This window comes from Myotis davidii, unplaced genomic scaffold (genome assembly GCF_000327345.1).
Source record: "Myotis davidii unplaced genomic scaffold, ASM32734v1 scaffold450, whole genome shotgun sequence".
NCBI classification, from domain to species: domain Eukaryota; kingdom Metazoa; phylum Chordata; class Mammalia; order Chiroptera; family Vespertilionidae; genus Myotis; species Myotis davidii.
In genome coordinates, this window is record NW_006282385.1 from 1,021,422 (window position 1) to 1,036,722 (window position 15,301).

The 15,301-nt window shown below is 39.3% G+C and overlaps 1 protein-coding gene across 1 annotated transcript in view; it reads right to left on the reverse strand.

Moving 5' to 3' along the window:
* The window catches only part of TPP2 (tripeptidyl peptidase II), a 113,120-nt gene that overhangs the window by 69,650 nt on the left and 28,169 nt on the right, over positions 1-15,301 (reverse strand). The window contains exon 2 of the mRNA XM_015559104.1: positions 6,135-6,263. Within this exon, the coding sequence (XP_015414590.1) occupies positions 6,135-6,263 (129 nt within the window). The remainder of the gene's footprint in view (positions 1-6,134; positions 6,264-15,301) is intronic.

The following is a 15,301-nucleotide window of genomic DNA, read 5'->3' on the forward strand; positions in this document are numbered from 1 at the left end:
CTAGTTATATATAACACTAGAGGCCTGGTGCACGAAAATTCATGCACTAGAGGGCAGTTCCCTCAGCCTGGCCTGCCCCTTGGGATCCCTCGGGGATGTCCTAAGCCACAGTCTGGCCTCACTCCGCGAGAAATGACCAGGAAGATCAGGAGAAGGTGCTGCCCCCATCATTCCGCTGCTGCTGCCAAAGCCGCTGCCATCGCGGGGGGCTACTGACCCTACTGACCCTCAGCCCTGGCTTCTTAGCGCTGGCCCCGCCTCCTGCCCACTTGTGTGTGTGTGTGGGGGGGAGCAACTGGGGCCAGGCTGGCTGGGGGAGGGGCTGGTGGAGGTTGAGGCACCTCGGTCGCACCCAGTCCAGACTCTGTGGAGGCTCCAGGACTGCAGGCTGCCCCGCCTCTGCAGATGGAGGGGCCACGTGGCAGCGGGTGGAACCAGCCCACCTCTCCCAATGCCACATCTGCAGATGGAGGGGCCACCAGGCATGAGTGGGACTGGCCTGGGCCCTCGACACTGTTGCCTCTCTTGCACCACTGGGCCTTGGCCCTCACAGCTGCTGCAGCTTTGTCCGGAAGATGTCCGGTCTAATTAGCATATTACCCTTTTATTAGTATAGATTTTATAATAGTATTTTCAACTATCTCAAAGTATTTAAAAATAACATTAAAGCTTTTAACTAACACAATGATGTAAGCAGTATGGCCAGTTTTACAAATGGAGAAAGCAAAGAAGCAAAAAGAAATTAAATTGCTTACCCAAACAGAAAAGTAGGAAAGAAACTGGAATATGGTTTTATTATGAAAACCAAAATATTCAGCATAAAATTCAGAGTATGCAATTTACAGTCATATGAACCTGGCTATGAATCCAACCTCTTAATTAGGTGGGAACCACAGGCTTCTAGCTCCTCATGTTTAAAGGAAGAAAATAATCCCTACCTTATGATTCTCATGAATAACAAAATGCACTGAACATCAACCAAGTTGAAATGTCAATAAGGAAAGTGTGGAGGATTCAGACTCTTTGTAATCATAGGACCTATAATCACTAAAAACAGCTTTTAAATGTGTATAAATTATGAGGTCAAATTCTCAACCACTCAGAGTTGGTTCACTCATCAATTCTCATTTATGCAATATCCTTAGCCAACTCATCCCCACATCTCTCATCAAATTGTTCCCCAGATAAGAAATTTTGGGATGAAATTTTCTCACAACTAAGAAAAAAGAATCACTCACAAAAATTGAAAGATATACTGACCTTTTAAAAGCCTGCATATCAGTAATCATTTCTGAATGAATTGGACTGTCTGAATTATGAGACATTTCAACTATGTTGGCATATAAACTAGCACTTTTCATCCAAAACTGAACCTTCTTTAGACAATAGGAATTCTAAGCTCTAATGTTCTTGCAATAGTCAATGATGTAACAATAATAATAAAGTGTTGCAACAACAAAACGTTAAGTAGTCACTAGTTGGCAAATTCAAAGAATATTTAATCACAGGCGTGTTACTACACAATGGACTTTGTAACCCTAGGTTAGTGGCAACTTCTTTTACTACGAGATTACAAAAAGCCCTGAACTATCAAAGGATTTAATGCATGGGTGGGAACCTTTTTTCTGCCACGGGCTATTTGGTTATTTAATAACATCATTCTTGGACCACACAAAATTATCAACCTAAAAATTAGCCTGCTAGCCAGGGTGATGTGGCTCAGTAGTTGAATGTCAACCTATGAACCAAGAGGTCACCAGTTTGATTCCAGGTCAGGGTACATGCCAGGATTGCAGGCTCTGTCCTCATTAGGGAGCATACAGGAGGTAGCTGGTCGATGTGTCTCTCTCATCAATGTTTCTCTCTCTCTCTCTCTCTCTCTCTCGAAAAATCAATAAAAACATATGGCAAAAAAATTAACCTGCTATATTTGGTCAAACATTTAATTAAATCACCCCTAATGCAGCGGTTCTCAACCTATGGGTCGTGACCCCTTTGGGGGTCGAACGACCCTTTTACAGGGGTGGCCTAAGACCATCGGAAAACACATATTAAATATATAATTACATATTGTTTTTGTGATTAATCACTATGCTTTAATTATGTTTAATTTGTAACAATGAAAATACATCCTGCATATCAGATATTTACATTACAATTCATAACAGTAGCAAAATTTCAGTTATGAAGTAGCAACGAAAATTATTTTATGGTTGGGGGTTACCACAACATGAGGAACTGTATTAAAGGGTTGCGGAATTAGGAAGGTTGAGAACCACTGCCTTAATGCCTTGTCAAGGCCAGACCAAATGATTTCTTGGGCCTTATATGGACCTCAGGCCAGATGTTCCCCACCCCTGATATTAGAATAAGTAATTACAAGAACTATGAAATGAACAGCTGTTTATTTAATTACAATTACTTAAAATATATGTAATACAGCCCTGGCCAGTGTGGTTCAGGTGGTTGGAGCAACATCCTGTGCACTGAAAGGTTGTAGGTTTGATTCCCCATCAGGACACATACCTAGGATTGATCCACAGTGAGGGCGCATATGGGAGGCAACCAATCGATGTTTCTCTCATATCTTTCTCTCTTTCTCTCCCCTCCCCCTCTCTCCTCTCTCTCTCTCTCTCTCTCTCTCTCTCTCTCTCACACACACACACACACACACACACACCTTCTCCTCTCTCTAAAAGCAGTAAAATATATCCTCTAGTGAGCATTAAAAAATTATATTTAATTTTTAAAAATAAAGTATATGTAATACAATAAAAATAATCTGATAGACATAACTTATATTTATTTTAAAAAACCAAAATCTGCATGTTCCCAGCAACCAGATACTTTTGTTCTTAAAAGCTTTCTTTTTTATTTTATTTTATTTTTTTTAAACCTCACTGGAAGATATGTTTACTGACTTTAGAGAGAGGATGGCGGGGGAGGAGAGAAAGAAAAACAAACATTGATGTGAGAGAGAAACATTGGTTGCCTCTTGTATGTGCCCTGACCAGGAATCAAACACACAACCTTTTGGTGTATGGGATGAAGATGAAGCTACAACCAAATGAGCCACCCAGCCAAGACAGCAACCAGATATTTTTCTTTTTAAAAAAAAAATATATTTTATTGATTTTTTACAGAGAGGAAGGGAGAGGGATAGAGAGTTAGAAACATCGATGAGAAAGAAGCATGCATCAGCTGCCTCCTGCACAACCCCTACTGGGGATGTGCCTGCAACCAAGGTACATGACCTTGACCGGAATCGAACCTGGAACCCTTGAGTCCGCAGGCTGACGCTCTATCCAGTGAGCCAAACCAGCCAGGGCCTTTCCTCATAGAATACTTTGCCACAAAAATTAAACTAAAAAAAAATCAGAAATTATGGTTCTGATATCTAACCTTAACCAAGTTAGAATAAAGCTAACCATTCTTTATGAGGCAATTATGGAAAACGTCATTTTACCTATTTGAGTATTCTTTACAAATGAAGACATTTTCAGTCTCTTTAAAAATCAAAACTTTATATTTTGACCATTTTAAGTTGGTATCTTTAAAATGATTTTAAATACATGATCACTGTAACATAGTAAGACTGATTGTCACACAAACAGAATCTCTTAAATTAGTCATTACATCTCTTTTCCCTAGGTCTTTTAAAGATGCCTAACAAAATGAATATTTTCTTATGAGTCAAGTGTCATCCTTAGTGTTAATGTTCCATGCAGTGAAATCCTATTAAAGAGGTCTTTTTTGCCTCCAAACATCATCACTTTGGGTGTTAGGACTTCAGCATATGAATTTTGGGGGCACACGAACATTCAGTCTGTAACACATGAAAAAGGAAGCAAAATATTATTGCCTGCTGTCTGCCTGTGATAGGGAGATCCTAAGATAACCCATGCCCTTGTATAGTATTCTCCGCTTGGTGAAGGCAGGATCTATGAATATCACTCCTGTGATTATGTTATGGTAAGTAATACGGCAAAGATGGAGGATATTGCAGGTACAATTGTGGTCCCTAATCAAGTGACTGTGTTAATCAAAAGGGAGATTAGCTTTGTGGGTGTAACCTAATGGTGAGCTCTTTAAAAGAGAGACTGAGGCCATTCCTGCGGTCAGAAAGATTCTTCTGGTGGCCTTCAATAAGCAAGCTATCAGGACAAAATAGATTGTGTCAACAACCATGTGAACTTAGAAGAGGAGTCTCAGATGAGGCCACTGTCCCCACCAACACTTGACTGTAGTCTTCTGAGACCATGAGCAAAGAGCCATGCCTGGACATCTGACCCATGGAAACAGTAAGATAAATGTAGGAATGTATATGCAGATTTTAAGCTGCTAATTTTTTGTTACTTTGTTATGCAGCACAGAAAACTAACCCATTGCCACAACAAACTTTTTCAGTAGATAATGCTCAAACATAATTCAGACAGATGGTAAAGAATGGAAAAAGTTAAATATAGCTCTTTACACACATAAATAACCACAAACTTATTTCCCAAACTAATTCTGCTTATTGGTTTAAAAGATGAGTACTGAATAAAAATCAAATTCTTGCCATCTAACAAACTCATTAGCTAATGCTTCATGAACTGGTCTATGTTTGTTTTCTAATAATTTTTCATATTTTTTGCTTATTCCAGTCTTTCTACCAATTATAAGGAACTAAAGGCCTGGTGCACAAAATTCGTGCACGGGGGTCCCCTTGGTACAGCCTGTGCCCTCTCACAGTCTGGGACCCCACAGGGGATGTCTGTCAACTTATGCCCGATCCCTGCGGGAGCAGTCAGACATCCCTCTTGCAGTCCAGGGCTCTCACAGTCTGGGACCCCTTGCTCCTTACCACCTGCCTGCAGCAGAGGTGGGAGAGGCTCCCACCACCGTCACTGCACTCGCCAGCCATGAGCCCAGGTTCTGGCTGAGTGGTGCTCCTGCTGTGGGAGTGCTCTGACCACCAGGAGGCAGCTCATGCATTGAGGGGAGCAGTCAGACATCCCTCTTGCAGTCCAAGGCTCTCACAGTCTGGGACCCCTTGCTCCTTACCACCTGCCTGCAGCAGAGGTGGGAGAGGCTCCCACCACCATCACTGCACTCGCCAGCCATGAGCCCAGGTTCTGGCTGAGTGGTGCTCCTGCTGTGGGAGTGCTCTGACCACCAGGAGGCAGCTCATGCATTGAGCGTCTGCCCCTTGGTGGTCAGTGCACATCATAGCAACCAATTGTTCCACCATTCCATCAGTATGCATATTAGGGTTTTATTATATGGTTAGATAAGACAAAGCTAATTACTTAAGTCTATAATTATTAAAGCCTAAATATTTCATGTTCAAGTTCCCAGAAGGGCTAGGAAAAAATGAAGGCAAAACTGTCATCTGGTCACTTTTCCCATTTTTCTATTCAAAACTTGAAAGTTTAAGAATCTGGCAATCACATTAGGAAACACACAGATACACACACTCACACCCCCATTCTAAGCCTGCTATCAAACAACAAAACAATGACTTCCTCAAAGATGGTCCCTATCAACCCCCACCCTCCTGGTATTCATGCCATTGTAAAATCCCCTCCCCTTAAGTGTGTGCTAGAATTAATGACTCACTTCTAATGAAAAGAACATGGTCAAGTGTCACTTCCAAGATTAAGAACATGACAGAAATAATAGGATGTCACTTCTAAGATTAATTTATAAAAAGACCATGTCCTCCATCTTGGGGATTCTTTCTTGGGAGTCCTTCCCAGGGGGAAGAGAGCTACTTGTTGTGAAGGAGACTCATGGAGAGGTCTAAGTAGCAAAGAATAAGTCTGCCAATAACCACTTGAGCAAGCTTGGAAACTGAATCCCTTCCCCAACAAGTGGAGCCTTCAGATGAAACTGCAGCCCTGACCAAGAACAAGCTCAGAAGAGATCTCAAATGAGAGGCACCCAGCTAAGTCACATCCAGATTCCTGACTCACAGACACTGAGATAACAAATATTTATTGTTATAATCATGAAGTTTTAGAGTAATTTGTTATACAGTAATAGCTATCTAATACTCACCATACCATCAAATATAAGCTAAAATTATTAGTTTGAGATGACAATACAAAAAATGAAAAGAAAAAAATCCATACAAAGATAAAAGCTCCAACCTGAAGCACTCTTCCTGAGAGGCCAATAATTTCACCATCTTTTGGCTCTACTACTGTAGCAGTATTCACATCACCACTTCCTGTTGTGTCAATGATATCAACAAGCTTTGGTTTTCCATCAGATGTAACCTAAAAATGAAAAAGAATTAAAATGAGTTATAGTTTTAAGTTTTTTTCCTTAAAAAAACATCAATCCTCGTGTGTGCGCGCGCGCGCACGCACGCATAGGTACACATATATAAAACATCCTATAAAAATCTGCATTTGTTATAAAAAGAACTGAATTGTTTTAAGCCAAAAGTCTGATAATACTAAAAAGAAAATTTACTCTAGAAAACACCACAGAATCCTTCAAGTGGTTTCACATACTTGGTTAATAAATATATACTGAGCATTTACTACAGACCACGCTCTGTTTTAGGGTTGGGAATATAATAATGATCAATACACAAAAATCCCTGACCTCACATATCTTATATTAAACAGTCACTGAACAAGTAAAAAATATAACACATCAGTTGGTGATAACTACTATGGAGACAAATTAAGCAGGAAAAGGGCACAGGAAGTATGGGAGTTTTTATTTTAATCAAGATGGTCAAAAAAGGTATCACTGAAGAGGTAACACTTGAAAAAAGATCTGAAGGTGAGCTTGGAGCTACACAAGCCCAAAACTTTAGGGGGAAAATGTTTAATAACATGTCATTATTGGATGCCATAATAAGCACTCAAACTTCATAAATATCCAAATTCAAACTTAACACTAAAACTTGTTTCTCACCACACTTTGCCATCTCAGGAAATCAACACACAAGCCAGAAACTTAAAAGTCCTTCTCTGGCTCTTTAGTTTATCCCCCACATCAAATCTGTCAGGAAGTCCTCTTAATTCTACTTCTAAAATATAATTCAAATCCACCCTCTTCTCTGGATTTTCACTATCAGTACCCTCCACTAACCATGCTCTCTTGCCTTCATACTAAAATGCCAGTGTCTCCCAGTGCCCATTCTTGGCCCCCACAGAAATTAATAGCCAAACAAACTGTATTATGCCAGTCCTCCACTGAACACCCTGCTATGGATTCACTGTGTGATCAATATAAAAAGCCTTTGCCATATGTGACCCTACAAGAGATCCCACCTCAGAGCAAAAGATTCACACAGACTAAAAGTGAATGGGTAGAAAAATATATTGCATGCAAATGGAAATGAAAAAAGCTGGGGTAACAATACTCCTATTTGACAAAATAAATTTCAAACTAAAAGCCAAAGAAGGTCATTACATAATATTTAAAGATATCGATCCAACAAGAAAATATAACCTTTGTAAACATATATGCACCCAATATAGGTGCACCTAAATATATTTAATAATAATAATTTAAAACAACAACACCTCTTAGAAAACTTTAAGGGAGAGACTGACAGCAATACAGGTATAGTAGGGGACTTTAACACCCCACTCACAGCCACTGGGTAGATCTCCCAGACGAAATAGGTCAACTATAAGAATTAGAAAGAGAACAACAAAAGCCCAGAGTAAGTTGAAGGAAGGAAATATTAAATATCTGAGCAGAAAAAAATGATACAGAGGCTAAAAAAACACACAACAAAATATCAAAAAAATAAAGAGTTCGTTATTTGAAAAGATAAACAAGATTGATGAACTGCTAGCCAGGCCCATCAAGAAACAAAGAGGGAGAACCCAAATAAAATGAGAAATGAAAGAGCTGAAGTAACAACTGACATCACAAAAATACAAAGGATTGTAAGAAAATACTACAAACAACTATATGCCAATAATTTGAACAACCTGGGTAAAATGGACAAATTCCTAAAACTATAAAATCTTCCAAAACTCAATCAAGAAGACTCAGAAAACCTAAATAGACCTATTATAAGAACAAATGAAGCAGTAATCAAAAAACTCCCAGCAAACAAAAGTCCTTAAGTCTGTATGGCTTCACAGGTGAGTTTTACCAAACATTCAAATAAGAGGTAACATCTAGCCACCTCAAACTATTTCAAAAATTCTGGAGGAGTGAAGACATCCAAGCTCTCTTTATGAGACCAGCATTATCCTAATTCCAAAACCAGATAAAGATATCACAAAGAAAATTACAAGCCAATAACCCTGTCAAACATAGATGCTAAAATCCTTAACAAGTTATTACAAATCAGATCCAGCAATACATTGAAAAGCTCAGACACCATGACCAAGTGCGATTTATTCCAGGGAAGCAAGACTGTTACAATATATGCAAATCAATAAACGTGATTAATCACATAAACAAAATGAAGGATAAAAACACATGATTATCAATAGAAACAGAAAAGTATTCAACAAAGTCGATCATCCATTTATTATAAAGACTTTCAGGAAAGTGGGAACAGAGGGATCATACGTTAACATAACTAATACTATGTATAACAAACTTACAGCCAACATTATATTCAATGGGAAAAAACTAAATGTGTTTCTCTAAAGAACAGGAACAAGACAGGGCTGTCTTCTTTCACCACTCTTATTCATCATAGTACTGAAAGTCCTAGCCACAGCAATCAGACAAGAAAAAATAAAAGAGTCAACCAAATTGGAAAGGAGGAAGTAAAACTGTTATTATCGCAGATGACATCTTATTGCACATAGAAAACCCTAAAGACTCCACCAAAACACCCCCCCAAATTTTTTAAAATATATTTTTATTCAATTTCAGAGAGGAAGGGAGAAGGAGAGAGAGAGATAGAAACATCAATGATGAGAGAGAATCATCGACCACAGCCTCCTGCATACCCCCTACTAGGGAACAACAAACCCGCAACCTGGGCATGTGCCCTTGACCAGAATCGAGTCCAGGACCCTTCAATCCGCAGGCCGACGCTCTATACACTAAGCCAAATCAGCAAGGGCAACCCTGCTAAACTTAATAAATGAATTCCACAAAGTAGCAGGATATAAAATTAACATCCAGAAATGGATGGCATTTTTTATATACCACTCAAAAAGAGAAACTAAAAAAAACAACAAACCAATCTTATTTACCATTGCAACAAAAACCTAAGAATACTAGTAAACTTAACCTCAGAGATACAAAAATTTGTACTCAAAAAATTGTAAGACATAGGAAAAAAATAGAGAAAGATACAAACAAGTAGAAACATATACCATATTCATAGATTAGAAGAATTAACATGATTAAAATGTCCATACTACCTAAAACAATCTATAGATTTAATGCAATCCCAATTAAAATACAAATGGCATATTTCACAGGTCTAGAACAAATATTCCAAAAATGTATATGGAACCAGAGAAGGCTCTGAATAGCCTCAGCAATCTTGAGGAAGAACAAAATGGGCGGTATCACAATATAAGTCAAACTATACTACAATGCCATTGTAATCAAAACAGCCTGGTACTGGCACAAGAACAGGCATATAGACCAACGAAACAGAACAGAGAACCCAGGAATCAGCCCAAGTCATTATGCCCAATTAATATTTGACAAAAGAGGCAAGAGCATACAATGGAGTAAGGATATGATATTCTCTTTAATAAATAAGGTTGAGAAAATTGGACAGGTACATGCAAAAATGAAACTAGACTATCAATTTGCATCATACACAAGAATAAACTCAAAATGGATAAAATATTTAAATTAAGTCACAAAAGCAAAAAATCCTAGAAGATAGGCAGCAAAATTTCAGATGTCTCACATAGCAGTATTTTCACTGATACATCTCCTAGGGCAAGAGAAACAAATAAACAAATGGGAATACACCACACTAAAATGCTTCTACAAAGCAAAAGAAACCATCAACAAAATGAATAGGGAACCCACTTTATGGAAGAACATTATTTGCCAATGATACATCTAATAAGGGGTTAATTTCCAAAATATATAAAGAACTCATACAACTTAACAAAAGGAAAACAAAACAAAAAAAATCCAACTAAAAGATGGGCGAGGGACCTAAACAGACACTTCTCCAAAGAGGACAGATGGCCAAGAGACATATGAAAAAATGCTCAAAGTTACTAATTATCAGAGATATGCAAATTAAAACTACAATGAGGTATCACCGCACACCTGATAGAATGGTTACTATCAAAAAACCAACAAACAAAAATGATGGCCAGGATGTGGAGAAAAGGAAACCCTACTATACTGCTGGTGGGAATGCAGACTGATGCAGCCACTGTGGAAACAGTATGGAGTTTCCTCAAATAATTAAAAATGGAACTGCGGTTTGACCAGCAATCCTACTTCTGGGAATATATCTTGAGAATCCTGAAACACCAATCAGAAAGAATGTATGCACGCCCCTAATCACAGCAGTGTTATTTATAACTAGAGGCCCAGTGCACTGGCAACCAGCAGCAGTGGTTCTTGGGTGACACACCTGGAACCAGAGACGAGGGAGCCCGATTCTGGGGTTCGTCACCTGGCCTGTGCCCTCTCACAATCCGGGATGCCTTGCTCCTTACTACTTGGCTCACTGCTCCTTAGCGTGGCCGCAGAAATGGGAGAAGCTCCCACCACTGCAGCTGCGCTCACCAGCCATGAGCCCTGCTTCTGGCTGAGTACACTGACCACCAGAAGGTAGCTCCTGCATTGAGCGTCTGAACCCTGGTGGTCAGTGCAGGTCATAGCAACTAGTTGCTCTGCTGGTAGTCCGCCATTAGGTCGATTCGCATATTAGGCTTTTATTATATAGAATAATTAAGAAGTGGAAACAGCCCAAGTGCCCACCAGATGAGTGGATAAAAAAGCTGTGGTACATTTACACAATGGAATACAGGGTACTGAAAAGAAAGAAGGATTTCTTACCCTTTGTGACAGCCTGGATGGACTTGGAGATTATTATGCTAAGTGAAATAAGACAAAGACAAATAGCACATGATCTCACTTATTTGTGGAATCTAATGAACAAAATAAACTAACAAAATAGGTCTAGAGGCATGGATGCATGGAACAGACTGACAGGCTCCAAAAGGATGGTGGTGGGAAGAAAGGGAAGAGATTAGCCAAAGAACAGATATGCATATATGCATAGACAATGGACACAGACAATAAATAGTGTGGTATAGACCTGGGGAGGGCAGGAGCTGGTTGGATGGGGGCAAAGGCCAGGCTAATGGGAACATTTGTAATACTCTGCAATACTATCAACCATAAAATAAAATAATAATAAAAAATAAATTTTAATTTTAAATGCTCTGTAGTTAAGGTATACCTGAAAGAAGAGGAAAAGTCACTAGGCACACATTTTTTCCTTATAAGGCAAAGCAAGGAAGTGGCTGGTGGACTCCAAATCTCACTCCAATCATGTTGCCATGGAAAACCAGGGGCTGATAGCTTTGTTAGGGGCTGCACAGCTGTGATTTTTATGTATGGTAGTTCTCAATCTAGATGTTTATTCCTTGGGAGCTGTCTACACAAGTATTTTAATACTGTGAGGCCTTGACTTACGAGTTTAATTCGTTCCGTGATGGAGCTCGTAAATCAAATTACTCGTATGTCAAATCTTAAAGTGAACGAGTGAGACACGTGATGCTGGGCTGATGTTGTGGCATTCACTGTGACGTTCGGTATCTGGTGGGGTATCTGAAGCTGGCTCATAACCTGAATTTTAGCTCGCAACTCAAAGCAAAAAATCGGCCAAGAGACGGCTCGTATCTCGAAAAACTCGTTAGTACGGACGCTCGTAAGTCAAGGCCCCACTGTAGTACTAAGAATACAAATCACCTTTCCCATTTAATGAGTAAACAACTTGAGATCAAGTAATCACAAGAGATCACTAACAGTCAGACACAGATCCCTCTCATTAGAAACCTCATTATCAGCATGTGAGCAAAGGAAGAAAGCCTAATGCGATTTATTGGCTTAACACCTACTATTTTTTTAAAAAACTTTATTTCAGAGAGGAAGCCAGAGGAAAAGAGAGACAGAAACATCAATGATGAGAGAGAATCATTGATTGGCTGTCTCCTGCACGTCCCCTATTGGGGATCAAGCCCACAACCGAGGCATGTGCCCTTGACCAGAATCAAACCTGGGGCCCTTCAGTCCGCAGGCTGACACTGAGCCAAACCAGCTAGGGCAACACCTACTATTGACAGGGCTTTACTTACTAGGATCTCTCTCTCATTCAAAAATGTCTTATATATGCTATTTTCTATCCATGTACTTCTTATTTCACCATTAGACGAAAGCAACCACTACACTGGAGAAAATAAGTCAAAAAAGGGAATTTAGAATTAGGAATGAGAAGTTTTAAAACAGCAAACCCGCTGAGAATTTTGCAATGGAGTTCTGGGAGAAGGAAATTGAACTGCTGACATTAGAACTATATCCCTCATCTTTCAGGAGAGGGAGCTGTCACAGGAGAAGGAGGGACTCAAGAAGACAGGGACAGTTATTTTGAGTAGAGCTAAAGTAATCAAGCCTGTGTACTTTGGGTGGGAGACTGAGAAATGCTTACTGGCCCATTACGCTCGCTGCACAAAACATAAAATGTCCAAAGGTTTTCTCCAAAAGTCAAGAATCTAAGTTCCTTTTTATCTCCACTGAAATAGTTATGGTAGAGGAGTTGGTAAGGCTTGGGAAGCATCCATTAAACATTTGTAGAAGACCAAAACAAAAGGCGGGGAGGGCTCACAAATTATCACAAACAAAACAACATGAATGTATAAATATTTACTTGAAATTTCAAGGAAGATACTGACAATATTGTCTTAAGCAAGGAAAGATAGCTTATAAATAAATACTATTAAATGACTATCATTCTGAAAACGTAATGAACAAATCAGGCTTTGTTTTCGAAAAGCTTACAATCAAGTTAAAAAAACAGATGATTAAAGAGATAGCTGCTGTGTAGGACAACGAATAACAAAGGTAAAGACAGAATCTATAAAAGCATTTAAGAACACAAAACCCAGTTTGGGGGAATAAGGAAAGGTTAACTGAAGAATAAAAATCAAAATGAATTATATAGCACCCATTAGTAACCTATTATATACAATGATATTTTTATTGTATTTTAGTAAATAAAAATAGACTTTTTTAGGACTACATGCAACCTCTTTCCCCATTTTATCTCCATGATAAAATTATTTATCTCCATGATACATTTTATCCATTCAGCAAAAACAGTCAATGCCACACATGTGATTCTGAATAAAATTAGACATATGCTTTCGGGGAATTTTAACATAACCAGGAAAAAGGTATGTAAACAGAATAAACACTGTAATGAAACATCCTCAGTGCCATATGGATATATGAACAAATTGCTATGATTTGATTTTTATAGAGAGAGGAAAAGAGAGGGAGAGGGAAAAACATTGATGTGAGAGTGAAACACTGATCAGCTACCTCCTGCATGTCGCTGCACACATGTGCCCTGACCAGGATCCAACTGGCAACACAGGACTACACTCAACCAACTGAGCCACACCAGCTGGGCCATTACATGGAAATATCTAATGCATATTTATCTTCCAGATAGTTGGGTGATTTAAGACCCTGTATAAACTCCTTTAACTAAATATCCTTGCTTAAAAAAAGTAGTGTTTAACACTTGGGCACTTTAAAAAGTCATATGTAATTAACCTCAATCAACTTCAGAGTGACACTGGGGGATGAGAATTACCATTATTGTACAGAGAGTAATGGAATAATTTGGTAAGCAGACATGGGAAATTCTATTGAAGTAATTTTACTGAGATGGTACTCATCTAAACTCATCTGATCCTGTTGTTATCCTGACAAAGAACCAGTGAACCATTTACCCCAGCTGTACCCTTCCCACTTACCCCTATAAAAAGTATACATATTGCCCTGACGGGTGCGGCTCAATTGGTTGGAAGAGTCCTCTCCTACACCAAAAAGGTGGCCAGTTCCATTCCAGGTCAGGGCACACACCCAGGTTTCCGGTTGGATGCCCCGGCAGGTGCATGGGGGAGGCAATCAATCAATGTTTTCTCACGCTGATGTTTCTCTTCCTCTCCTCTCTCTCTCTCTCTCTCTCTCCTTCCTCCATCCCTTCCTCTAAAAAACAATAAAGAAAAAAAGTGAACATACTATACCACAACAGAATGGAAACCATTACTGCTCGGTAATAAAGCCTCAATGAGGTTAGAGCTGTCATTGTCTTAAGTCTTCAGAGTTATACTAGAACAACTAATTGTACCACTAAGGCTACCAGGAGGGGGCTCAGTACCTGCCCTTCTGATTCACCAAGCAGCCCGGTTTGTGTTATTCTCCAGAGTGCTGCTGAAGAATGAACAGGAGGAACCAGAGGTTCCCCCTTTTCCTCCTGTATTACACCCTAGCCTCCAAAACGCTACCTCAATTATTAGAAAGCACAGTCCAGAGGAGGGAGAGACATGGGAGGAAGAAGAGAATTATTTATTTTCAGCGTTTAGTGTAGAAAAGAGGGTTAAGATACGCAGATGAAGGACTGAAATAAGGGAGAGATCAGCATACACTAGGATTATCCAGACTTTTAGGGAGATGGATCTTGAACAAGATCAGTGAAATCGTTTATTACTGGATTTCAGTAACAGGCTAAGAGTAAACATGCCTAAGTCAAACTTTGAAAACTTAAAGCAGAATACGTTTAATCCAGAGACACATCCTTTAAAATTACCTTTCAGTATGGCACCCTGGTCTCATGATTATAAAGCTAAGGCAAAACTAAGTTAAGTCATGGTTAAGTTTTTATGAAAGTATGTTGTCTTATATTTGGAGGCTAAAAATACACCTAAGTATAATTTAATCAAGTCTGAAGTTCTCCAAAGCCAAACTAAATTAAAGTTGTTCTTATGTCAAATAAAGACTAAGTAAGCCACGTGTCTCCGTGACCCTAAACTCATAGCTTGCAGAAGATGAGTTAAAATAGAATACAGAAAAGTACCAGAGGAAACAATTCCGGAAGTTGACCGCATTATCTCCGTGAAACCCGGCTTTCGTGTTTCAAGATAAACAATTCTTACCAAAACCAACCTCCCAAACTCAGCAATAAAAATGAGTACTGGTAGGTCATTTGCCCCCTTTCTTCCCCCCGCCCCTCAACATATAACAAGAATTGTAAAAATCCTCATTTGAAAAGAAACACTGGCCGGGGCACGAGGGACCTGCGGAGGAAGGGAGAGTGATGGGC